The 26,957-nt window shown below is 44.5% G+C and overlaps 1 protein-coding gene and 1 long non-coding RNA gene across 21 annotated transcripts in view; one reads left to right on the plus strand and one right to left on the minus strand.

The window, feature by feature from the left end:
- Positions 1–26,957, minus strand: part of LOC311618090 — a 474,169-nt gene that overhangs the window by 239,263 nt on the left and 207,949 nt on the right. The gene's annotated exons all lie outside the window — the stretch shown is intronic.
- The window catches only part of NPAS3 (neuronal PAS domain protein 3), an 865,565-nt gene continuing 853,297 nt past the window's right edge, over positions 14,690–26,957 (plus strand). For 11 of the 17 annotated variants that reach the window (XM_084874501.1, XM_084874511.1, XM_084874510.1 and 8 more), the window contains exon 1: positions 14,690–15,245. In XM_084874501.1, the coding sequence (XP_084730627.1) occupies positions 15,085–15,245 (161 nt within the window). In that variant the 5' untranslated portion in view covers positions 14,690–15,084. Of the gene's footprint in view, positions 15,246–19,133; positions 19,563–26,957 lie in introns of those variants that run through there. The other 6 variants (XM_084874504.1, XM_084874505.1, XM_084874506.1 and 3 more) reach the window with 1 other exon arrangement.

A 26,957-nucleotide genomic window follows, 5' to 3' on the forward strand; every position in this document is an offset into this window, starting at 1 on the left:
TATAAGGGATGGGGCATAGAGCAGATATCCCCAAAGATGGAGCTCTGCATACTTCTTTGAATCTTCAGAGCCTGTGTAGGGGGCTGCTCATCCCCAGGAAGAGCCAGAACTCGCCCCCGGTGGGAAGACATTGCTTCCACCGGGTCTGGCTGCCACGTTGGTAGCTAGGATCAAGTCTCAGCACAGCCCAACTATTGTAGATAGCACTGAGTTTGATAATAGAGAAAGCAACCAAATCCTAATTTTGCTACAAAAATTACCCAGCATACCCAACAGAAGCTGGGGAAATACCCTTAGGATTAGATTTTCACGGTTCTTAAAGGGGGCCAGAACATAAGACTCAGAGAATATTTGTTGACTTGGGATACTCTCCTGGAATATAGGATTTCACCTTGGCAAGGTCACATACAGCCTTGGATTTGGCAAAATATATTGCACAGTTTTGCCCCAGGGCTATGTAAATTCTATCCTAATATAGCCCTAAGAGATCTGGACCATCTATAATCCTTCAGATACCATATTTATACATTTTATTGAATACTGTGTGGCTCAGGCGTGTTGAGTAAGAAGCAGCTAGCACCCTGAAAGCCTGGTTAAGACAGGGACACCAGACGATGGGAAACAAACCATGTGAAGATCCAAGGGCCTGTCACATAAGTAAAGTTTTAGGGACCCAACTGTCGGAGACCCCCTGTGACATCCCCTCCAACGTAAAACAAAAGCAAATTGCTACATCCTGTACGCTCCACAACAACAGAAGAAATGCAAAGCCTGGTAAGCTTCTATGGGTTTTGGAGGCAACACATGCTTACCTAGAAATGCTGCTTTGGCCCAGATACCAGGATAGGGCTCTGTAGTCCAGACTTCATTTGCAAGCAGCCCTGCTGCTCAGACCATACGATCAGGCAGGCTCTATGATTTTGAAGATGTCAGAGGTGGACAAGATATAGTGGAGTTTATGCAAACCAGTTGGAGACTCTCAATGCAGGCCCCTGGGAAGAAAGAAGTCCAAGCATCTGCAGCACAGAAATATACACGTTGGTGAACCATCAGGACCAGTGGAGGTGAGGACTGAGGGCCAGGGGAATGTGGAGTGGAGAATAGAGAAGAGAATGATAAATACCAGCTGCAAGGAAGATGATTTTTTCGTTTTAGGAAGAAAGACCCACTGGTGTCCTGGAGGACTGACTGCTCCATTGCCCTGCAGGGAAGAGCATGCCCTTCAGCTGTGAGGAGCGTGGAGAGCTGAGAGCCTGCAGGGGCAGTGCCTTCAGAGTGTGTCACAGGCCACACCCTTCCCTGTGGGCCTCAAAAAATGACTAAACATGGTGCGGCCACCAGGACCAAACACTTCTGCCCAGTGTGTAACACACAAATCTAACACCCTAACCCCCAACCCCGCTGTGTTTCACAGTCTGAATCCTCTCCCTGCTTAATTTGGCTTCCTTTCACTTTCCACTCACAAATCTCAGATTTACATCCTGGTCTAAAGCCTTTCCTTGCTCAGTCCTGCTTCCTTTCTCTATCTTTCCCAGGCATGACCACCTCTCCCCATTCCACACCGCCCCAGACCCTTTCACTCCTATCTTCATCTTAGCATGTAATCCCCAGTCAGAATAACCAAGTAACTAGATAAAAATTCTGATTTGAGCCCTGGCTGGACAGTTTTGTCATTTAGAGCACAGTCCCAATACGCCAGGGTTATGGGTTTGATCCTTGGTCAGGGCACAATGAATGCATAAATAAGTTGAACAACAAATCTCTCTCTCTCTCTCTCTCTCTCTCTCTCTCTCTCTCTCTCTCTCTCTCTCTCTCTCACACACACACACACACACACACACACACACACAATAAATAAATAAATAAATAAATAAATAAATAAATAAATAACCTCTGATTCTGGCTAACATCCACATGGCCCAACTGCTTCCAGAGCCCTTGACCTTTCCTCCATCTTGATGTACACGGATGGCTCACCAGTGACCCATTTCAGTAACACCAGAAGTTTGCAGCAATGACTCTCAGTTAGCCTCATTTCTCAAAACTATAGTGCAAGCCACAGCTCTGTGTGATAATAAAGGTTGGTGTCCTTGCTCCCTTCCTGTTTTATCTTGCAACAGGTCTCCATCAAAGGAGTTTCTGAGTAAGTGGTGAAAAGGGCATCCGTAGCACAAAAGGGTGTGCACCTGAGGAGTATGTCTACACTGAAGGCTAAGCATAGTTTTGCATCCTTATATCATGTGTTCCCCGTATTAGTCTGAAGTTAAAGTTTCCACATATTATTTTGAATAATATGTTAGTCTCTTCCCCCATCTCAACAGTACCTCTGTTAGAACTTTAAAGATTTTCTCTCAGTGACTGAAGGAACACTGATTTTAAGAGAGGGATCTGGTTTCCTTTTTCTTCCCTCCCTCTTTATTTTTCTACTAGTTTTAGTCTTTTCCTTAACTTTTATTAAGCCATCTGTGAGTTCAGAAGGCTGAGAGAAATTCTCTTTTAAAAAAAGCTTGCCTACCAGCCAGTTTTCTATTTTCCCCCAAGCACTCAACAGTCTAATCTTTTACCCATTTAAAATGAGAAAGAGTTTAGCAAGAAAACGACTTGATGTTAGGACAGGAGCTTCAGGAGGCTCTCATCTCAGTGACAGCTTTAACAGCCCTTGCGCTCCGGCCCTCTGGCCCTGCAGCCCGGAATGGCCCCTGAAGCACATGTGTGCGCACACGCTTGCTTTCGGTTTCTCTTCTGCCCTTTCGGGATCTTGAGTCTGTCATGTATTCTCTACTCCTTTTAGAAGCATAAGAAATTAGGAAGGGAACCAAACTTTGAAATATTTGATTTGGCTTCACCACCTGCCCAGCACCCACATCGGTAATATATCAAAATGCTTTGGGATTTTGAATCCTTAAAAAATATCTTGTTTTTTTGTTTCATAGGAAGACATCAGTAACATGACTTTTTTAGACTAATCAAGGGAGACTCTTGCCTCAGAAAAAAAAGATAGAGTTATAATGATCTGTAACATTGTTCCTTAGCAGTGGCCCTCCCACTTTAGGGTCCCTCTTAATCCCCTGAAGAGCATGTTGAAGCTCAGCTTTCCCGGCTGCACGCTGTTATTTATTCAGTGGTGGGGGGAGGACTCTGGATTTCTAATGGGTTCCCACGCTGGTGATGGTGATGGTCTGGGGACTAGTATGCTCTGAGAATCATTGAGCTATACTGTTGTTATCACTACCCAATGGAAAATTTTTCTTAAAATATATTTTATTGAATTTTTACAGAGAGGAAGGAAAAGGGATAGAGAGCCAGAAACATCGATCAGCTGTCTCCTGCACCCCCCCCCCCCCCACTGGGGATGTGCCTGCAACCAAGGTACATGCCCTTGATGGGAATCAAACCCGGGACCCTTCAGTCTGCAGGCTGACACTCTATCCACTGAGCCAATCTGGTTAGGGTGGAAATTTTTTTTAAAAATCTAAAATTTCTATGAGCTTTCCTAATTGAAGTAGAATGTCATGAACATTTATATAATAACTTCATTAATTTAGTAGGGAAAATTAAAAAAGCCTGATGTATTTTAGGACAAATAATTAAGATATGAGAACTGTCATTTATCTTCTCAAGCGGATTGGTGGCATTACATTTGTTTATTTCTTACAGGAAAAAACACACAGCCACTTATTTATAAAACAGTTACTGACAACTACAAATATAAGCTATTTTAGTTGTCTTCAATTTTCTTTAGTTGTCTCAAAGAAGGACTGTATAATTTATAAAGTTTTTCCACCTGTAAAAATGTGGCTGAGAACATGTATTTTATAGGGTTGTTATGAAGGTTAAAAGAGTGTGTACAGAACACCTAACATAGTGCCTGACTAGTAGCAGATAATAAAAATATTAATTTTTAAATACCATTAATTCTTTGTGATATTTTTAAATAATAGGACGTTCCAAAAATGTATTCACAAACTTTGAATAATTGTAAAGGTAATGTTTATTAAAATATATTTCATTTTCAAAATTGAGCTATCAGCTGTTAAATGTGTATACATTTTTGGAGAGGAAATATATATTGCATGATGAAAAATAAGAGAAACGAGAGGGAGGGAGGTACAAATTATTTTAATATGTGATTATTTTCCATTAGATATTAAGGAAATGGAGGTTTTTTCACAAAATAAGAATACTTTAGAAAATTTTATAAAAATTATTATAAACGAGAAATAATACCTTCAATGCAGACTAGGCATGCTATTTTAGACTGTTATTGTCAACTCAAAAATTTTTATTCAGATCCATGTAATAGCATCAGTAATAGGTTCCACCTAGAGGTGTGTTTGCATGTCAGGCACTAGGCTGAATACTTTGTTGTTTACTGTATTTCATTCCTATAACGACCTTGCGAAGCTATCTTTTCTGATTTTTACAGGCTTTCGTTTGATGCTGTTTCCTCTTATCTGTGACGAAAATTCCATGTGAGCAGCAGCTTTGTTTCTATCCTGCTGTAGCCCCATAGCTTACCAAATGGCACTTAGCATCAAGCAGTTGCTCAAGGAGTATTTTTTTTTTAAATAAATTCACGCACCAATGAAAGGAAATAAATGAAAGGAATTATTCCCTGAAAGGTTAAGTATGTTGCCTCAAGTCCTGTCCAGGTTAAAACTAGAGACACTGACTCAGGTTTTCCCTCTCCTGATCCCTAACATGCTCTGCAGAAACAGGTCTTTCTAAACTATTATTGGAATATCTGAGCTTTTCTCTAACTTCCAAATGGTAACAACGGTATGTGACATTGAAATGTGCTGGAAAGAAACCTGGAGTTCAGATAGAAGTTTAAAATAAGTTCAACTTGAAGATTGAGGGTCTTTGGTAGAAAATGGTTGGAGGGAGCAAGTTATTTTGTGGGTATATCTTGTCCTTGTGCAGAACCAGGTGGTAAATGGTAAGACATCTGAGATCACCAGAAGGAGGTTCTCTTCATTCTCAAACTGTTGAATATCTGCAGTCATTCCCTCAGTGAAAGGTGTGTTGACACTTCCTAGAGTCCATGTTCATTCTACATCCCACAATGTATAAACATAGTGATGGGATCACCTTAATTCTTACCCCCCCCTCCTCATATTCTGAATATTGGCCAAAGGGACAACAGCTGTCCACATTACTATTAATAAATAATATCTGCATCTTTGCCTGGGTTTAATTTTTCTGTCATAAATCAAATGAATATTATACCTATTAATACAAAAATTATTACACTGAAATACTTAAAAAATTGTCATCTTCCTTTTAACGAAAAGGAAAATGTCATCACATTTTAATCCTATATCCCTTTCCTTTTGTCTTTGATGGCAATCAGAAATGCACCTTTACCAGCTTCAATGGTGCATACTTCAGAATATGGTTATTATATTTCAAATATATACTGTGGGAAACTAATCCTCATTAACTTCAATGAGAAGTTACCTCTAATATTTTAGTTTCAGATTACCGGTAAGTGGATTAATTTTTGTCTCTTAATTTCAAGTGGATTTTGAATTGAACTGTCCCCTTCTTCTATACTAATAGAACTCCTGATTTTTATCTGGCCACATGACTCTTTGGAACGTGGACTTCATTAGCAGATTATCTTGCAGCCATTCATGTCCAAGTAACTAAGTTTTGCTAAATGAGATGTGAGGGTAGTATGTGCTACTTCCCAAACATATTCTTAAGAGGATGACCATGCCCTCCTCTCTCACTCTGGTACTTAATCTTGCTGCCTATAGTACAAATGTGGTAGCTTATCATCTCCGACTAGATTAGTTCAACATCCTTGGCATGGTGGAGCATCAAGGTAGAAGGAGTCCAAGTCTATGCACGATAATACAGAGTACAATTGCCTTTGATTATCTACTTTGAAACATTTACATGAGAAATAAATAAACTGCTATACTAATAAAAGGGTAATATGCAAATTGGTCATGATGCCCTCACAGTAACAACTGAACAACAGGCTGCGTGGGACGACCAGGCTGGCAGGGGGGTTAGTGAGGGATGACCAAATGACTGACCAGCAGGCTGTGTGGAATGACCAGGCTGGCAGGGGGGCAATAAGAGGTGACCAGCCCAGCGGGGGAGGGGGGGAAGGCAGTTGGAGGTGGCCATGCCAGCAGGAGAGAGCAGTCAGAGGCAACCAGGTCATTGGAGGGGGGCAGTTGGGGGCAACCAAGCTGGCAGGAGGGGCAGTTAGGAGCAACCAGGCCAGCAGTTGGGGGCAATCAGGCTGACAGAAAGAGGCAGTTAGGGGTGATTAGGCTCTCAGGGGAGGCAATTAGGGGTAATCAGGCAGGCAGGCAGGTGAGCAGTTAGGAGCCAGCAGTCCCAGATTGTGAGAGCAATGTCCAATTGCTGGTTTCAGTCCAATCCCTGCAATCAGTCTGAAACTGGTATTTGAACATCCCCTGAGGGGTCCCAGATTGGAGAGGGTCCAGGCTGGGCTGAGGCCACCACCCCTCACCCCCGCCCCTATGCACAAAGTTCATGCACCGGGCTGCTAGTCTATATTATAAAAGCAATTATTATTTTGTTTTTGTTAAAGCTTACGTGACTTCATATACAGTGCATTTTACTTCTATAATATTCAATACTTCTTTTTAGAAAAGTTAAAAATGAGGGAGTCATCATAAGCCAAGATCTTTGGCAACAAGGAAATTTCCAAGTGAAAATATTTTGTATCATTCCACAAAATAAGATTGACAGAATGCTGACACTTGAACAATTGATTTAAATGTTTTCCCTTGTATATGATAACTTATAATTCTTCCTCACATTTATAGCTTGCTTTGACTGTGATCACACAGATCACTTCTCAGTCAAAATAAATAAAATCAAAACAGTCATGTTGGTGTCTTAGCATTGTGCAATGATACACAGATAACATTTATCAGATGTTTATACTTTCTTTATTCCCCTGAGATACAAACACTGCAAGGTTGTCCCTGTAAATAAGTCAGCCAAGAAGCTGCTGCTTCTAGAAATTTCATCAAAATGTGTCTGACAGTTGGAAAAGATTATTTTAAGTTTTATATTTCATGATTAATTCTTCAGTAGTTTGTAATCTCTCTAAGATATGCCTCTGATTATGAATGACTAATAACAATTATTAAACTGCAAAAGGTTGAGTTACTCCTCCTATTTGGTCCATATCTTGAGCAGCTGTCCAGGGTACTTAAATAAAATTTAATTACTCTATGTACTTACATTCCCTTTTTCTTTTGGATTCTAGGTTTGGACAAAGGGAAGATTCTTTGCACAATAACTCAGTTTGTATTTTCTTTCTGAATAAGACTTTGCAATCCTCCATCCTGAGAAGAATGATAATAAAGAAAATATCTGTGGTAAGCCATGTGAGAAAGGTTGTACAACTCTTTGAAAACAGTGTTATGATGTTTTGCTGATGGGATAATATGACTGAAATTATGTCTATATAAATTATGAACTCAAAAGATTTTGACTCCTGCAGACCCCTAGTGAAAACTTCATTCATGTGAATTCCTAGAAGGTGGTCATCTTGCTCTTAATAACATGGTAAAAATTATTAAATTATGTCTCAAGCAAGGGAGGCTCGGCACCTTTAGGGTTCTTTCTTCAGGTTCTTCTTTCTGCTACTGAACTCAATCCAGCTCCCTATGTGTCTCATCTGTCCATACTTCTGGAACATCACCCTGATTTTTATATTCCCATCACTTTTTGGGGAGTACAGAAGGAAATTTGAGTTCCTGGGCCCAGACCTTCAACACTAAGTATTCACATGTTTTTGCTCAAAATTATACTCACTTCTTGGATGACAGTAAACACAGCACCTATTTCTGTGTTCTCATGAAATCAAAATCCTAAGTACACCATTTCATAATAATTAATGATTTCATAGCAAGCAACATAAAATTTCAAAGGACATCTTTAGTCTTCAAAATAATGCAGAAAAAGGAAGGTTTAAGCTTTTCCTTTTCCTGTTGGTCATACTGACAACTGATAGCCTCACACTATTAAGACAAGGGTTCTCAAAGTGTGGGCTGACAACCTTTTCAGGGTGTTCCTAAGGTCAAAGCTATTTTATAATAAGATTAAGGCATTATTTTATTTTTTCACCGTGGATGGTTGAAACTGATTGTGTAAAAGCAATGGTGAGTAAAATGGCTCGGGCATTAGGGTGGATCAAAGCAGTGGCACCAAACTGTACTAGGAGTCATTGTGTTTGCCCCTGCCACATTCAGGTTAAAAAGCTGCCAGTTTCATTTCAGAAATGGTAAAAACTATTAACATTATTTAATCTGGACCACGTGGCTTTTAAAATTTTTTATGATAAAATGAAAAATACATATATATCACTTTTGCTATTTTGCTATAACTATCTAAAAAGAGCCACACCAAAAAATGTGTGCCATTATTAAAGTTGCAAGCTGAACTATCCTAAGTCCATAATATAGCCAACTTTTAAGAAATTACTTTTTTAAAAAAATATATATTTTATTGATTTTTTTTTTACAGAGAGGAAGGGGGAGGGACAAAGTTAGAAACATTGATGAGAGAGAAACAATTATCAGCTGTGTCCTGCACACCTCCCATTGGGGCTGTGCCAGCAACCAAGTCACATGCCTTTGACCAGAACCTGGAACCTTTCAGGCTACAGGCCGATGCTCTATCCACTGAGCAAAACCGGTCAGGGCAAGAAATTACTTCTTGTTGAGTGTTGATGTAATAGTGAAAAAGAATACCAGCAATTAAGCACTTGCCCTTGACCACTCAGTCAGGATCCTGCCAAGTCAGGATCTGAATCTAGAGCTCCCACCTGAACACTCTATCATCCAAACAAGGCAGCTCAGTGGCTCTCAATTATGGTGTCTATGGGCCGACTGCATCAGTATTACCCAGGAATTTGTTCAGAATGGAATCCTGGAAAGGTAAGGCCCAGAAAGCTGTTCTTTAATTAGCCCTCTTTATGATTCTGATGTACCCTAAAGTTTGAAAATCCCTTTTCTAGCTGAGGAGACATAATAGTTCAATAAAAACAGAATGCTTGACTCAGCATGTAGGGTAATTAAACCATTTGTTTGATTTGCTGTGTGATTATGCCATCCTACTGAAAATGAAAAATTCAAGTAAAAACTCATCTAATATGGTTGATTTCATTTTGGGGGGAAAACTCATTTCAAAGCAATTAGTCACTCCTCAATCAACCAGACCCTGAATTAATAATTTTACAATTGGTAAGAAAATCCAGTGAAGAAGACTCCATTGGCCCATAAGTTTGCCTATCTGGAGGAACCAAGTCAAACAAATAAAACTTCTACTTAGCACCAGGTATAATTTTCATTGAAACAATAAGTAGTATGGCTAAGGTGCAGGCAAGTGCCTACTCACAGCTCAGTGACTCTGTGAAAGCTCCGAGTATGCTGACAGTAACAGAAGAAGCAAACTAGAACCAACATCTGGGACTCTTGTCATAATCACAGGTAGATTTAAAATTGTCTCCTAAAAATAAGAAATATTTCAACTCCAAAATTAAATCCACTATCATGAAAAATAAAAATAAGCAAAAGCAATTTCAAGATTGATGTTTAAAGACAAACTAGTGTTTTGAATATGTTGAGAGTATTAGTTATTTTGCATTCAAGTCTAAGATTAGCTTTAGTTAGATTCTATTGATTTGCACATATTTTGGAATAATTATGTGTTGTGATGTGTGAATATTTTAACTAAAAATAAAACCATGGATTTCAGACCCTTTCCCACTCACCATTTTTTTTTTTTTTTTACAAAAAAATTTCTCCTCTCCTGCTGCCTACTGCTGACTTTAAAAACTAGCTAAGGATTTCCTCTCTTTGATCTAAACCTTTTCTTTTTCTAGATATATTTATAAAGTTATCTGAGAATTAGTTTAGCATAATAGCTGGAGATGATCAGTCTTTGATATAGGTAGTATTGATATGAAAAAAATCCTCAATAGTCTCTTTATGCATTATATATGGGTATATACATATATACTATAAATTAGAGGCCCAGTGCACAAAATTTATGCATGAGGGAAGGGTTCCCTCAGTCCAGCCTGCACCCTCTCCAATCTGGGACCCCCCCTTGGGGATGTCTGACTGCCTCTCGCAATCTGGGACCCCTGGCTCCTGTTTGCCTGATTGCTCCTAACTGCTCCCCTACCAGCATGATCGCCCCTAACTGCTACCTTGCTAGCCTGATTGCCCCTAACCACCTCTGCCTTGCCCCACACCCAGGACCCAGGATTCCCTTCTCTGGCTGGTCACAGGCACCCTGGACCAGGGCTGGCTTTGTCTGGGCCCGCAGCAGGTACCCAGGACCTCTGGGTGGGTGGCTTGTTCCTCTCCTGGATCCAGGTGCAGGCACAACCACTGGTGCCCAGGACCATGGGGCGGATGGCTTGTCCCTCTACCCAGCTGCAGCCTGGCTGGTCTTCATTCCTCCTCTCTCCCCAATGTTGAGTGTCTGAGCCATTAGGGTGTCCTGGCATGAGAGCGTGATGACCATTTGCATATTAGCTCTTTATTATATAGGATAATTATTTATTATATATTCTTTCTTAATTTCTTAGTTTCTCTCCTTGAATATCAAGAAAGACTATAATGCTAAGTTTATATTATTTTTTGTCTCCTGATATTATTGTTTTTCTTTTGAATGGACTAGGGGACATATTAATATTGATAACATGGCAAATTTATCAGTAAGAGCTTGAATTCAATTTGGATTGAGGAACAAAGATGAAAATTGTTTAAATCAAATATTTAACCCCTCTACACAAGGGAAAATCTCCTTCCCAGGATATGGAGAAACCTTATTCTTAGTTCATGGCTCTTTTTACAACAAAGACTCATCTCTCATTGTTGTAAATCATCACATAGGATAATTCTACTAAAAAAAATCTCTATTGTAGCATGATCACTTCAATAACATTTCAGAGTAAAGCATTTTTTACCTTATTATATATATATATATATATATATATATATATATATATATATATATATATATATATATATATACATATATGGCATTTTCATTCTATTCATTTTGTTTTGCTTCAACTTATCTTGATCTCCGCATACTATTTTATTTTCCTTTAAATATCTGACCAAAGCAAAGCAAAAATTAGTATAATCATATTTTGTAGCTCCTCTCTCCTACCTGTATTGGCAGCTTTGACAGCCAATGGTGAAAATTCAAAGTCAAACTATTTAACTCTTAAGTAGCTGAAAACAAATTTTTACAGAGGAGGTAATTTTGTCATATGAACAAAAAACACAGTTGTCCACTGACACAAATATGTGATTGTGATAGCTGTTTATATATCAGATATACGTAATCAGGATTAAAACATCATAAATATCTACATCTTTACATATACTGATACATAGATTTCAGAGGGGTGTGGGTAGGGAGGAAGGGCAGGGACAATACAAAATGAGAAAGTTAAATGCTAACTGCAGCCCTTTTGGTTGGATGAGTGCCAAAGCAACTTTCAAAATATTTCAAAACAGCTGCCAGCATGTAAAGATTTTAACTGAAGGAGCAGAATAATGAAATCTGAATCACTAACGAGCAACTAAACTTATATTTTGCTTAAGGTCTATAATGACATGGAGATAAGCAGATCTAATAAGGAATTTGTCTCATACATGCAGACCAAAATTCCAAAACTATTCATGCAAGGACAAAATTCTGAAACAGACTTATGTGCAGTCTGAGGTCACTTACTGTGCCTGTCGTCTCTGAGTATTCTGTGTATTTTAGTTACAGAAAAGAAAGTTTCTGGAGGGCAGGAGACATAGTAATTCTCAAATATGGGTCATTGAAAGCTTGGAACTTTGAAGTTGAATGTGCTCATTAAACTCTATTTTAATGTTGTATTGTATACATGATGTAGCTTCAGCATATCTACGTCTAAATGGCTAGCAACAGATCTTACTATTTTTTCTACTGGGACAATTCTGCCCTTTGGGCTTCCAAAAAAATATTGCCCCCCAAAAGGGAAGGGAAGCATAACCACATAGTATTTCTATATAAACTATTCATTAAAATAAGTACTTAATAAAATATAATCATTTTTATCCATAGAATCTGTATGGAAACAATGAATAAATAATGGTGATATTATCCATAAATGTATATCATTGTTGATGGTGCAGAAGGCCTTTACTAGGGAAAGTAACTTTAAAAAAAATTCTCCTCTTTTGGCCCAAGAGGGTTTCCCACCCTTCGGTGTCAGTTGGCACCTTGGCGCTGCCTCAGGATCAACAGGAAGGAGCTTGGAATGTGTAGTGCGCTGGAGTCCAAGGGCCCTGGGAAGCAGGAGCCACTTGCTAGAAGCCTCCATCCTCTGGTTGGCCAAGATACCAGCTGGCAGGCACAGGAGCACTCCACAGAGGGCCAATCAATAGTTCTGACAAGTGCTATGTTTTTTGGAAAGCCACTGCCTGCATCTGTGTTCATCTTTAGTCCCTGTACCAGGCTTCCTTTGTACTTCCTCAGTACTGCCATCCTTGACCTGTCAGAGGAGAACTTTTCCCAACCCCTAAAATAGTCCTGATCTCTCTAGAATTGGCATGCATTTTCAAAGGGAAAGCCTTCGCAGAGCCCAGGGATGTGTGAGATCTCCTCTTCCAGCCCGGCCCTGTGGTGAGCTGGGAGGAGGGGAAGAGTGCAGACAGGCCAGTGAACCCGCAGCGCCTGGCGCTTGTCCTCCCAGTGGGAAGAGGACCCACATCTGTGACCGGATCCTTACAGGGTGGCTTTCCCCCTCCCCAGGCCCTCCAACCCTTTCACCCCCTCCCTCACTCACGGGCCTTGTGTTTGGCCAATGAAATGCCTCAAGTTAGAAAATAACCCCATCATCCCTGGAAGAAGGGAGTCAGGACCTCGGCGGGGTCTAACCAGTGGCGTTCCTCAGCACACGCCACAGATGCTCATTACGATTCTTTTTACGTGCAACATGTGGGGGACGAAGTCGTTTCTTATCTCCTGATATTATCTGCCGTCCAAAGCGTTTTCATTGAGAGGAAAATGGAAACGCAGCTGCGCCTTGGGCCCCGCCAGCCAGAGCTGGGGCTCCCTCCCTCTGTCTCCCGCCGCGGCTGCTGCTGCTGCTGCTGCTGCTGCTGCTGGGCCGGAGGCTCCTCCAGAAATTGAACCCCAGTCCGGGGAGCTGAACCCCAGTCCAGGGACCTGAACCCCAGTCCAGGGAGCTGAACCCCAGTCTGGGGAGCGCAGAGGTGGCCGCGGCCCGCGCTGCAGACGGGCCTTTGTGCAGCCAGAGCCATGAGGACGACAGGGGACTCGCGGGTCTGTGGCCGGTGCGGCGTCAGGCCCCCGGACCCTGTGCGGGGCTGCGGGCTGGCCGGTCTCTGCCGCTCTGGGCCTTGGCAACTTCTGGCCAATGGGCCCCCGCCCGCAGCCGCCCTGGGTCCAGGGGGTGAGCAGGTGCCTCGACCACAGGCCAGGCGCTTTGGGCAGGGGACAGGGGCCGCAGGACCGCGGCCACCACGCTCCCCCCCCCCCCCCCGGCCAGCCCAACGGGGGTCCGCGTGGCGGGCGCAGCGGCTCCTTGTCCCCCGGCTGCCGGTGCAGCGCCTCGGAGCGCGGGAGCCAAGGGGTGAACGAGATGGGGAGCCCGCCAGCAGGGCCAGCAAAGTGGGTCCCCGGTGCTGGAGCCCTAGAGGAAAAGCGGAGCCCGAGCCCGCTGGGCGCTGAGGCTGCACTCCGTGCCGGTACCTCCGGGCCTGGCCCAGGATGGAAGAAGGAAGTGGGAAGACATGGGGTCCTGGTCATGGGGTGGAGGACCCATTCCCACCGCCCCCGCCCCGCCAGCTGAGACAAGTGCAAGTTATCATTTAAAAGGCGCGCCCACACCCAGCATCCCTGCTCCCCCTTAAGGAAACGCCGGGGTGCCCGCCGATCCGGGAACTAACTATCCGGGAGGCCCAGGGAAATAAGCGCACGTGTTTTCCCTTTTTGTCTCCCTGGTGGTTGGAATTCGCAGAGTTCTCTGCAGTTGTGCCCGCTAAGTTACTGGTTTCATCGCTCGAAAGGGGCTTTAGAGATGGATCGGGTGTGGGGGGTGTGTGTGTGGGGCATCCGATCTCTCCAGCTAGACCTACACTCCCCACCTCGCAAGTTTGTCCTAGCCGCCCTCCCACTGGGCGCGCGGAGAGTCCCTTCCTCCAAAGGGAACACACTGTCCATTGCACAAAAGCGGTTTTTTCTCTCTCCTCCTCCTTTGCACACTCAATAAGCATCAAGTTCCCCGGCAGCCCAACTCCAAGTTGGCAGCCTGAGCGCTGCCTGCTGTGCACAGGACGGGGCGAGGGGGGTCCCGGCTGGGAGGGGACGCTCTGCGGGGGGCCCCATTCCTGCACACGCTCGCTCGAGGAAGCCAGGTTGCTGGAAGCCACGGGAGGCTCGAGCCTGCCTGGATGGTGGAGGCTGTTTCTCTGGAGAAAAGAAAGGGGATAGAGAGCGCTTGTCCTGCACTTCGGGTCGGAAGTGCGCGCTGTGTGTGTGTGTGTGTGTGTGTGTGTGTGTGTGCAGGGGCGGGAAAGAAAAGCACCCTCCTTGCTGCCCGTCATTCCCTCGCCCGGGCCAAGTCCTCGCAGAGCCTCCCGGTGCATCCTTCCTCCGCCGCCCCCTCCCCTTCTCCCCTCCGCTGGGCTCGCGCGCCGCAGCCGGAGCAGCCAGTGAGAGCAACATCCTGGAAAGAGGGGGGCGGGAGGGGAGCACCACCACCCCCCAAAAGGGGGGAAAAAGGCCCCACCCTGACACGTTTTGCTGTTTGCAAGTCCCTCGCACCCCGCGCCACCCCCGCACCTCCTCCTCCCGCTCGCGGCCCCCCCAGCCCGCCGCGCTCACATCAAAGCTGCTCTCCGCCCGCCGCGCGCAGTGGCCGCGGCTCCCTAATGGGATTGCAGGCTGGTGCCTGGCTCCGCTGCTGCCGCCGCCGCTGCTGCTGCCGCCGCCGCCGGAGCCCCAGCCCGAGCCCCCGCCAGCCCGAGCCCAGAGCCGCCGCGCCCCGGGGCCGGAGCCGCGGCGATGATCCGAATCTTCCCGGATTTCAGCGTGCAGGTGACGGCCGCGGCGGCTGGCGGGGCGGCCGCGGGGGTGCCGGCCGGCGCCGGCGGCATGGGGAGGGCCAGCGCCGCGGCCAACGGCGCCCCGCAGAACGTCCAGGGCATCACCTCCTACCAGCAGCGGTGAGTAGTCCCGCCCGGGCTGGGAGCGTGCCCCCGCCCCGGGTGCTGGGGTGGGACTCACTTTGCCTCCTGTTTTATGTTGTTCCAACACACACATGCACATCGTTGGAGCTCACTTTGGCTTGCCCCTCGCTCTAGGATGAGAAAGAAGAAGGAAAGAAAAATAATAAGAATGCACAATTCGGATCGAAAGGCACTCCGAGGCGCTGACAGAGTGAAATCAGCTTTTGCCCTCTGCCTGGCCCCAAACCCAGAGCCCCGGTCGGTCCCGCTAGCCAAAGAGTTGCAGAGAAGTCTGAGAAGCCGCACAAGGTGCTTCAGCAAAGTTTGGGTCCCAGCCCCTTTCGGCGGCTTCTCTCAATGCCTCTGCCCGGTGCCGGCTCTTGCTGATGCGCAAGCCAGGGCGGCAATTGATCACCGGGGGCTGATTGATCATTTGTTTCCAAACAGAATTGGAACGATTTTCACGTGTAGCTGTAGACTTGCAGTGCTACATAATAGTGTTATCGTGTCACCTGTTACTACAGGGAAATACAGCATGAAATCCGAGTCTCCTCGGCGCTGCTGCTAAGTATTCATCTTAAACGCATTATAATGCAAATGCCTAGGATTCTGAGATGTGAGCGAGCAAGCACATTTTACAAAGTTAGTCTAAATGGTGAGACAGGAGCAAGTTTTAAAGTATGACTTGTTTGCATTTCTCCCAAATATGTATACATTAAAAAAAAAAAAAAGGACAGTGACATTGAAATAGTAAACATTCTTTGAATCAGTTAGGAAAGAAAGGGGGGGAAATTAACACCACCAATGCCCCACAACCCTAAAGTTTTTCCTTAAGGACAACTTGTGATGTCTGTCCCAAGATTTTATCGAAAATGTAATCCACAAAAATGCGCTGAGGGAAACTAACAATGTAGTGTGAAAGGTGAGCCCCCCTCCCTCCCATTTGCGGGGCTCAGTTTTTTTAGATGGAGAGAAAAAAAAAAGAACACATGAAAATGTGAAATTAAATATTTGTGTTTCCCAGATTGCACACGATTAAACATCTGAGAGGTTTGCCAATGGCATTTAACTTAAAATATACACAATGCATAATTCAAGCAACAGTTCCTATTTTTACCTTGTATTTCAAACTTCATTGATTTGAGAACCTTTGATTTGAACCAACAGTGTTTAAACTGAAAAGGTTAAGATAATCTATCACTGCCATATTTTGTGCCTTCTAACCAATGGCTCAGCGACCAGAGCAGATTTTGCATAACACACTGAGTGTTTTCCAAGTTGATGCCCAGTGCTGCAAACATTCTGTGGAAGACTTCATTATATGCTTTGAGTAGGGTTGGAAGTTTGCAAAATAAAAAAAAAAAGTCTTGAAAATAACTCAAGAAGAGGCTGTTCCTTGTCACAGAGAATTTTTTGTTGTTGTTGTTATTGTTTAAGTTATTCCAGTCTTGTTTTACTTCAGTGATTACAAGAACCTTTAATACAAAAGATCTGGGAATCTTTCAAACATAAAGGACTTAGAAAAGAATTAGGTTTAGAAAAGAATGAGATTTTTTTTTTTTCATGGTTCAGGTATGGTTTTTTGTGTCACATATAAAACATTTAAATGACAATAGACTCAGGCGGTCACTTTAACCAGGAAGTGGAAGCAATAGTCACAATGGTATGGTCTGTGGAGGAGGGATCAAGGGTCAGAGATGTCAGAGAGCTTTTGGACCTTCTCAGGGAATTCCGGGCAACCTCAGCCAGCCCATAAAATATCAGCTGGGCAGAGAGGGAGGTCATGGATTCAGCCTGTATGTTTGTCCTCAGAGCGGTGGTATCTTTCACCAAGAAGACATTCCCATGTTCAATTTTCCTGTAAATCAGGGGCATCCAGGGGTAACTCACCACAGTCCCCCACTCCAACGGGAAAGCTCAGTGATGCCTTTCACAGTCATCTTTGAAATCGGGCCACTTCATCAAGTCACATAATCCCACCACTTGTTCTAAAAACTACAGCTCTGAAAAAAATCCACTCTAAAATGTAGCCCTTGGGGTGTATTCTTCCCTTCCTCTCTTTTTATGCCCTGTCCTATTGGCAGACCAGAAGGTGTGAGCTGTGAAAAATGTAGCCTTCTTTGGTTTCCTTTCTCCAGTGTGATGACACCTGTTACTCCTTTGGGTTTCAGTGAATTTGGTGATGGGAGAGTGAGTCCTGTGGGGCAGGATTACTGGCAGGTGTTTAAGGAGGGTCTGAGTCAGGAGTTAAATCCCCTGCCCTCTGGCACTTCATCAGGAATGCAGGCCAAGACACCTTAGGCTTTGGGGGTTTGGAGGGGCAGATTTAGTTTCCACCTCAAGACCTGGGTATGATCTCTAAAGAAAAGAAAAGAAAAAAAAAAGGCTGTTCATTAAAATCTTTTGGGGAGTCTGATGAGGGAGTGACTTGGGCGGTGGTGATGTGGGTGTGGAGGGGTTCATGCAAAGAGTAGCCTGTTGGGAGAACACTGGCTTTTCTCATTTGTCATCTCTGGGCAGAAGCACCCTAGGCTGGCTGCCTGGAGTTGTCCAACTGGCAACTTTCCCTCTTCTCTCCCAGCCCATACATCTTGGACTCAACCCTCTTAAGTTCACTTTTCAATCACTCTCATCTTCTCCTACCTGTCGAGCGTAATCCAAAGAGAATTCAAACACCATCCTGCAGATTAAACACCTCTGCTATGAAAAACACATGTTTTCAGTTCCCAGCTCTGAGCCTCACTTTACTGGAGTAGAAGGGTAGGGCTGGATGGGACCCCTCTGCAGGGCGGCTTTTTTCTTACAGCGCAAAGCTTCGCGCAGGACTGTTTTCCTCCTGGCTTTTCCCTTTATTCAAGTGCTTTGGGTGTCCCTTCCACTTTCCCCGCTTGACACATGACTGACTCAAGCCTCTGCCCAAAAAGCTGCCCACACCCAGCAGAGTGCTTGAGTGGAGAGAGCGCTCTGAGCAGCTTCTACCCAGGTAACAGGATCCCAGCATTGGCCCTGCACCCAGTCCAGAGCTTTCCTTAGGCCTCACTGGGCTGCAAAACAGGGAAGGCAGCGAGGCTAGACAGAACCAGAGGCCCTTAGTTTGGTCCGGTCCTATGCCAGGTGCCAGGAGCCCAGCCATGTGCGACGTTTGTGCACAACTGCGTTTAAAGTCCTGGGGAGTCACCTGTGAACCCTGGGGTCTGCAGATGTGTACGTGCGCGAGTAATGCAGCCGCTCGGGGCCCGGGGAACCAGGCTGAGAGCACTGGGATCACAAGGTGCCTGTGTTGCCGGCGGGCCCATCCCACGGGCTGGGCCAACGCGCTCCCCACCGGCGGGTTCCCTCTGCCCCCGAGCTGCGCGCGGGACGGTGTCCTGCCCCCTCGGCCTCCGGGCTCCCCCGTGCCTTCCCGCGGGCTGTGATCCTCCGGAGAAGGGAAGTGTTCAAAACTGCAACTGAGTGGCGTTGTTGCGCCAGCAGCCGAGCATCCCAGTCCCCCAAGGAAAGAGAGGGAGAGAAGGAGAGAGGGAGGGGGGAGGGGGAGAGAGAAGGGGTGCAGGGGTGTGTGTGTGCCTGCGAGGGAGCGCTTTGGAGCAAAGTAGCAGGAAAATGCCCCGAAATACTTTCGCTGCGGTCAAGCGGGGAAGCCCCCGGGAGTCTTCCTCCTCCCCCCTACCACCCCCCCGCCCCTCCGGGCCTCGGCCCTGCCCGCCCCCCGCGGGGAGGGAGGGTGCGCGCCCACCTGCCGCCCGCGGCTCCGGGGGCGGCGGAGGGGGTGTGGCGGCGCGCGCGGGGGGAACCCGGAGGCGGCGGGGCCCGGTGCCCGGTGCCCGCGGGCCGTGCGGCGGCCTCCCCCCGCCGTCGCCGCCTCCCCCTCCTCCCGCCGCCGGTCGCCCGTCTCCGCCGGGCATGTCTCGGGAGCCGGGGCGGCCCGGGCCGCGGGGGCTCTGCGGCGCATGGACGGCGGCGGCGCCCGGCGAGCAGGGGGAGGAGGAGGCGCGGGCGGCGGAGGAGGCGGCGACCTGCAGCGAGAGGCACCGGCGGCGCGAGGGCCCGGCCGGCCGGCGGCGAGGCTCCGGCCCCGCTACTTCCCCGTAGCCTCCCGCCCGCAGCGCGGCCCCGGCCACGGCCACGGCCACCGCCACGGCCACGCCGCTGCCCGCCGGGCCCGCCGCGCCGCGCACTCACCCCGCCGCCCCCCGCACACGCACACCCCCACCGGGGAGGGGGGAGAGGCAAAAAGTAAGAGAGGAAAAAAAATAGCAGGAAGATGGCGCCCACCAAGCCCAGCTTTCAGCAGGATCCTTCCAGGCGAGAACGGTAACACTTTTCTGTTTATTGAACCTGCCGCCGCCGGGGCCCGGCTCCCCGCCCGCCCGCCTCCCGGGCCGCTGCCCGCGGTTCCCGGCCGCCGCCTCCCGCTCCCCGCATTGTCCCCCCGCGGCGGCCGCGCCGGGCTGCCGAGCAGCCGCACCAGCTGGGCTCAGCGAATAGAGTGATCGCTGCCAGCGGAGAGAGGAAAAAAAAGGAAGAAAAAAAAAAAAAAAAAGAAAAAGAGAAAAAAAGAAAGAAAAGAAAAACAAACACAAAAGAGAAGGGGCTGCCGGAGAGGGGAGCAGAGGGAGGCGGGGGCCGGTATCCCCGGGGCGCCGCGGTCCCCTGGCAGCTGCTCTCCAGGAAGGAATGGGCTGGGGTGGGGAGGACGGCGGCGGGAGGAGGGGGAGGCGGGGAGGGGGGGAGGCGGCCGGGGGCGGGAGCGAGCTCGCGCCGGGCCGGGCTGAGCGGAGCGGCCGCGTCCGAGGCGCCGCTAGGCCGGGCGCGGAGCGGAGCGCAAGGGGCGCGGGGCCGCCGCCGGCTCCCGCCCCGGCTGTGTCCTCAGCCTCGGCAACTTGTGGGTCTCGAGCTTTGCCCTCCGCTCGCCTTTCCCCCCTCCTCTCCATCCCCCAACCTCCGCAGAAAAAGAAAAAAAAAATAATCAGGGAAACCCCAAATTTCCAATAAGCAGCCACACAGCGTGTTGTGAGATGTGCCAACAGTTGGAGCATCTTCTGCCCCGTTAGGTCCTGCGCTGGGACCTGTGCTACAAAAAGTTCCTGGTGAGAATTGCATATCCAGGCAGGGGCTCAGCGGAGCGTGTCCGTTTGAAGTTAGTTAAACTGAAGCCAAAGGAATTTGTATTCAAATATCCTTCACCGTCCTTCCTACGTGGATGGCATTGTTAGGTTTCCGAGTAACTAACCCCCCAGTGGTGTTCCCTCCTGCTGTCCACACAGCCTACCTTGTTTGGTATCTCTTCTTTTCCTCTATTAATTGGCAGTGTCAATGACATTAATTGCATATAGCATATTTGTTTGAGCAAAGTGAATATCTCTGTCTCTGAAGAGGAAGTGCTCCATGGGAAATAGGAAATGTGACCCATTGATTCACGGGGAAAACAAATAGAGTTAGCTATAGGCCCCCCGCCCCCCACTCAGTCCCCAGCAGAGATGTTTACTTTCTTCAAATGTTTAACTGAACTTGAAGATGAGGGAAGTCCTTAGCTGCAAATTGTAATTGTTATTACATGGGACGGTTTAATTTTTGATACAACATAGCATTTAACCTATAGCTTATATATCCAGAGAAAGCAGAGAGCTATTTAAACTAGCTATTCATTTAAAAAGCTTCAGTTGTGTTGTTGCTTGTTGCCTTCATACAATAAGGATTTCAGGATTAATTTTGTTAGGGAGACACATACTAATTCTAAACTCTAGGTAATTTCTGAATAAGCCATATTCCTGAGAGTAAATCAGTTCTTAGAGATGTTAAATGTGTATAGAATTTACTATCTGATAACTCATATAGCTAAAATAAATATTTAGTATTTATTGTTTTATGAAAAATTCACATATTAACTATTTTACTTTTTTTTAGATAGAAATAAATTATCAACGTAGTGATGAACACTTTTGAAATCAGAAGATTATAATTTCCCTCCTCCCCCCTCCCCTTCCCAGGTTCTGTGGGGTAGTAAATGTATTTACTGGGATGGCCCCAGTAATCTCTCTAGCAGAGGCCTATTTGTGTGCCATTTTGGGAATTTCTCTGAGATAGGAATCTTGAAGATAGAATTAATTTGTGCAGGAAACTTCACAGCCTGTGCATGAGCGCTTTCTTTATCACCTGTCTCCATTTGGCATTCGAAGAAGGTAAATCAAAGTGCGCGATTTGTTATTTTGCTCCACTTGAGAGCTGAACTAAATAACACTTGGTCTGAAATTCTGATTGAAGTTGTAGGAGGATATACTGTATTTAATTTAATGCCCTTTAATAGCATCTGCTTGTTCAGCTCGGATGCTGTCGTTTTAAAGGTTGGATCTGAGAAGGTTTAACCTGTAGGGAGAGGGAGGAGTAATGAGGAGGTAGGGGCCAGAGGAGCAATGCAGAGGAGCGATGGAGGAGTTATAAAGCAAATGTTTCAAACAATAAGAACTACAGACTTGTCTTTGGTATCCAAACAGTTGTTTTATACACTGAGGGTTAACTTGGTTTTCAGGGTTTTAAGTGCCCTGGACACTTTAAGTGTAAACGTTACACATGCCAGGTATTTTGGTTTTGTAATGAGAAATGTGAAGTAGCCTGGTTTGTTCAGGAGGGGGCTGTCATAGTTACTTGCTAAGTAGAGTCATTTTACCTTGCTGTTCACTTTGTGCCTGGAACTTGTTGGTTAGTAGTATTATTTCTTAGTAATGGCTGAACACAAGTAGGTTTATAAAAGGTGACTTTCTGTGGACGTGTTTTAAAACCGTGATTTTCAGGCTTTTTCCTCTCATGGCATACATTAACTAATTATTAAAATTCCAAGACATGTTAAATATATATATTTTTTGCTGCTCTAACAATAAAATAGGTATGATTTTGATTCATTCACATCAATCAGCTATTGTTGTGTTGACTGTTGTCATTTTTTAATTTGACAATCTAAGGGAAAAGAGGTCAGTGCCCCTGACTAGACAGTCAGGTAGTGCGTGTTTCAAAAAAGTCTTGTGGCACACCCGTGTGCCATGGCACACCTGTTGAAAACTGCTCCTTTAAGTGATATCCTTTCAATTAATTTCAAATAATTAACATCATAATGACATTTATTGACACGATTCTTTACTGCTTTTCAAATACATCAGTAATCAAAAACATATAGAAAAAGTATCTTTTGAGTCATCCTTTTGCCTATCAATGAAATATTTGACCTGACTATAATAGTAAAGTAAAATTTCATTTCCTTCTAATTTTGTTTACAGAGTAGGTTTTGGAAAAACAAGGTGTTTCTTGGTAATGTCTTTGGTTACCACTTAGTATCCCTTAAATTTCTCTGATTCATACACAGAGAAAATGCCTCTTTAGGGCCTCAAAAATATAAGTTGAAAGCCTTATATATTTAAACTCGTTTGATTTTTCTTTAAACTCCAGTAGGCTGCAAATTATGTAGCATGACCACAGAGTTTTTCCACTATGTGGATGTATAACCAGAGAAATTAGACTGACAGAAGTGTCAAGCACGTGACATGCTCATGCTGGTTTGCAAAGCACATTCCTATAGTCTGGGGCTTTTGGCTCAAAAAGTAAAGGTGGTGGCGGTGACTTTTGGGGAGGCATTTCTTGCTACAGTGTAAGCTTAAACACAGAGTGATAAATGATGATATGCATTGTCTAACACTTGCTTATATATAAATAGCTCCACAAGATTGCTTAAATGATAATCGAAAATATGAAATAGGATGGCCTTCATATCACAAGGCCAAGGGTCTACAAATGGAAAAACTGAAATAATGAAATATTTCCAAGGCAACAGACTGTCAACAAGAACTGTAATGCATGGGCATATCATAGAACCACCCGAGAGGATATTAGACCGTATAACTCCAGAGCCAGGAGTGATAATGACCTTTATTATGTAGCACCCTCCCACATTACAGCAGCCTTCCATGTCCCCACTTTCTAGTTTCTGAATGGAGAGACCCAGAGCCACTCCAGATCTGTAACAGGCCAATTATTAGGCTTGATTTGTTACAATGAGCAAACTTGAATATAACATTATTTGATGCTTTTTTTTTTGTGGAAAAAAAGTTACTTGTAAAATTTTGGTTCCCCTCTCTTCACATTCTTGGAAATATGACTTTTATAATTACTTAAAGGTAGGTGAAAATAATCTTTCAGCAATGAATTGATAAGAATTACATTGCAGGTTATATAGGATCTACAGACTGGAACAGCTTGATATTATTAGTTATATGAAGTCTTATTTTCCCTGAAATTATTCTACTTGATGGTTGCCTCTACAATAGAGCTATTTTATAGGAAAGCCAGAATTTTCATGAACTCCTCACCTCTTTTGCTCTGTCTCAGATCTTAGTTTGCAATCCACTGGCTTGTTCAAATTGTATATGTTTAAAATAGGAACTGAACTTCAGAATCCCCTGCTCAATGGTGAAGTTTTCTAGAATAACTGTGTGTGTGTGTGTGTGTGTGTGTGTGTGTATATGTATAGGTATGTATTTATATGTATATACATGCTTTTGTAAAGCAGCACTGTGTGTGTGTGTATAGGTATGCATTTATATGTATATACATGCTTTTGTAAAGCAGCACTGTGTGTGTGTGTATATATGTATAGGTATGTATTTATATGTATTATATACATGGTACATGCTTTTGTAAAGCAGCACTGTGTGTGTGTGTATAGGTATGCATTTATATGTATATACATGCTTTTGTAAAGCAGCACTGTGTGTGTATGTATATATGTATAGGTATGTATTTATATGTATATACAGTACATGCTTTTGTAAAGCAGCACTGTGTGTGTGTGTGTGTGGGGGTGTAGGCAGTGCAGCTTTTATTTAGTTCTTTTTTAAGCTGTAGCGCTTTATATTTGGTGGGATATTTGTGGAGCATATGTCATGAAGATTAGTAACAATGACACCAATGTAAACCTCAGTCTATTTATGTTTTCTTTTTCCCCCTGCAATTCTTGTGATCCTTTTTCCTATGGAGAGTGCCATCTCTGAATTTACAGAGATTCAGCACATGAGAGGGGAAGCAGCCTCTCCCTGCGGGGGAAACATGGCCCCTTATTCTACATTGTAGCATTTCATACTTGAAATAATTAAAAATTTTTTTTTTTATTTTGCATTGACATTGGCTTAGAATCTAACTTCAGGTGTTGTATAGACATTCCTTAATTGTTTACCAGGACTGAGGCTGAAACCTAGTAGAAGAGTTAGTGTGTTGAAATTTTTAGTTGATTAAAATACTAATTTTAAAATTTAAATGCTATCAAAGTTGCACATAACAGAATGTGCAAAACTTTAAATATTTAAATCTGTGTTATGATTAAGTAAGGACTATCAACATTTATGGGATAATATATTTATGTTTGCTTTGCATTGAACGATGTTAGTATTTTCATAGTAAATAGTGCCCAGCCTCCCCTCCCCACATCCCCTTATTGGGCATTGTAATAAACCAACTGTAACCAAATGGTATTTTTCCTGTGCTGGGCCCCATTAGTGTGAATAGGTAGGATGTTTGCACTATTAAGTTTGATAGAACCTTACATAGTTAGGATAATTTGAAGCCATATTAATAATACTACAGGGTACAAGTAGGATATGGCTCGGTAAGAGGGAAGTGATTGCAACTGTATCTGAATTGACCAGCGCAGTGACAAAATTAAACAACACTTGGAGTTATTGTCTGTATATATTTCTAAAGCATCATGTTTTGATGAACTAATTGGAACACTTGTGGCCATTTGCAGAAAATCATGAGATGCAAAATGAAAGTCCCATAGTGCTATGGCCCAGAGTGCTTGTGGCCCTTGCCGGCGCTTATTGACTGGTCCCCACACTCAGCTTTATTTATTGAACTTCTACTATGGACCACGGGTTAGTAGTGAATAATATATCCTGTAAGAGCAGTTGCTCTGGTCATAGATTTATCCCTGTTTTGGACATGCTAAATATTACAGAGATCCAGAAAATACCTTTTCTGAGAGAGAAAGAGGTGCAGAATTCATGGAAGTATACATAAGGCTCTCCATTGCTTTTGACTTCTGTTAGCTTACTATCACTGGAGGGACAGATATTCAGCTTGTAAAATATTGGAATTAATGATTATGAAATGATTAGTTCCAGGTAAACAAAAAATGCTATATAAATATACATTATTGGAAATTTTAAAGAAGATGTCTGATGGTATTTAAAAATAAAACGAGGCCCTGGTTGATTTGGCTCAGTGGATAGAGCACCAGCTTGCAGACTGAAGGGTCCCTGTTTGATTCTGGTCAAGGGCACATGCCTGGGTCGTGGGCTTGATCCCCAGTGGGGGCGTGCAGGAGGCAGCCTATGGAGGATTCTCTCTCATCATTTATGTTTCTCTCTCTCCATTCCCCTTCCTCTCTGAAATCAATACAAATATATTAAAATAAGTAAATAAAAAGAGATCACATATGAGGTTAAACATTATTGGACATTTCTATGTTTCAGGTCCTGTATTGAATACTTCACGGTAATTTCCCCCATTGCCAAATGAGGGAAGTGCTACTGTCCCATTAATGGGTGAGCAGACAGGCTTCTCTGTTCTCAGGGAGAGTGGTAGAGCTAGAGATTGAATTCAGGTTTGGGTAGAAGTGTACCTTAGCAGCAGTGTGGAGGGGCCTACGATTTTTGATTTCTGAAGTCAGGGATTTCTGAAGAGATTCTGGAGAGAGTTCCTGTGACAGAAGGACCAAGCACATGGACAGCAGTCAAGATCTCAGCCTCTTGGTCGTCCTTCATCAGATGTTTGGAGAATTTCAGAAACACAGTGTTTATAAAGTTAGAGGAAGAATCAATGTTTAAATTATTCTTTAACATTTGGGTAGTTTTGTGAGCAAGCTCCAGGACCACGTATATTTCAGGGCAGATCTTTTTTTTATGTTTTATTGATTTTTTTTACAGAGAGGAAGAGAGAGGGATAGAGAGTTAGAAACATTGATGAGAGAGAATCATTGATCAGCTGTCTCCTGCACACTCCCTGCTGGGGATGTGATCGCAACCAAGGTACATGCCCTTGACAGGAATCGAACCTGGGACCTTTCAGTCTGCAGGCCGAAGCTCTATCCACTGAGCCAAACCGGTTTTGGCCAGGGCAGATCTTTTTACCGAATGTTTAGAGAAGAATCTTTTTGCCACATGCATAAGCCTATTTGGTCATAGCCTTGCAAGTACACCAGGACCTCTTCCGATCCTGAGCCATGCCTCAGTTTGACTGAAGTTTACAGTTCAGGAATTTTAATTCTGTGATAGTTTTGCCACCAAGTGGTTACAAACAGCATCATAGAGCATTCTGAGTAACACACTTTAGTGTCTAACTGTATTTCTGGATATTGGGCTATTACTGGATAGGGACTTGTACAAGTTGGTCTCTTGCCAACTTATCTGGCATATTAATAATGGCAGCAAGCAAGCATTTGTATAGCTCTGTGTGCCAGAGGGCTTTGTATATATTATAGGCCTTATTTAATCAAAAACATAACATGTTAAAAATGGACCACAATAAATACATAAGTGATGCTATCATCATTTAGTACCTCCCCCCTCCTCCCGCACACACATCTTGAAGTCTTTGGTAATGTTTTTAGTTTGGTATAGCAATTTCTTGGCAAAACTATACTTTAGGAAACTTTGTAGCATTTGA

The sequence above is a fragment of the Pipistrellus hanaki genome (assembly GCF_964339955.1).
Source record: "Pipistrellus hanaki genome assembly, chromosome: 1".
NCBI lineage: Eukaryota > Metazoa > Chordata > Mammalia > Chiroptera > Vespertilionidae > Pipistrellus > Pipistrellus hanaki.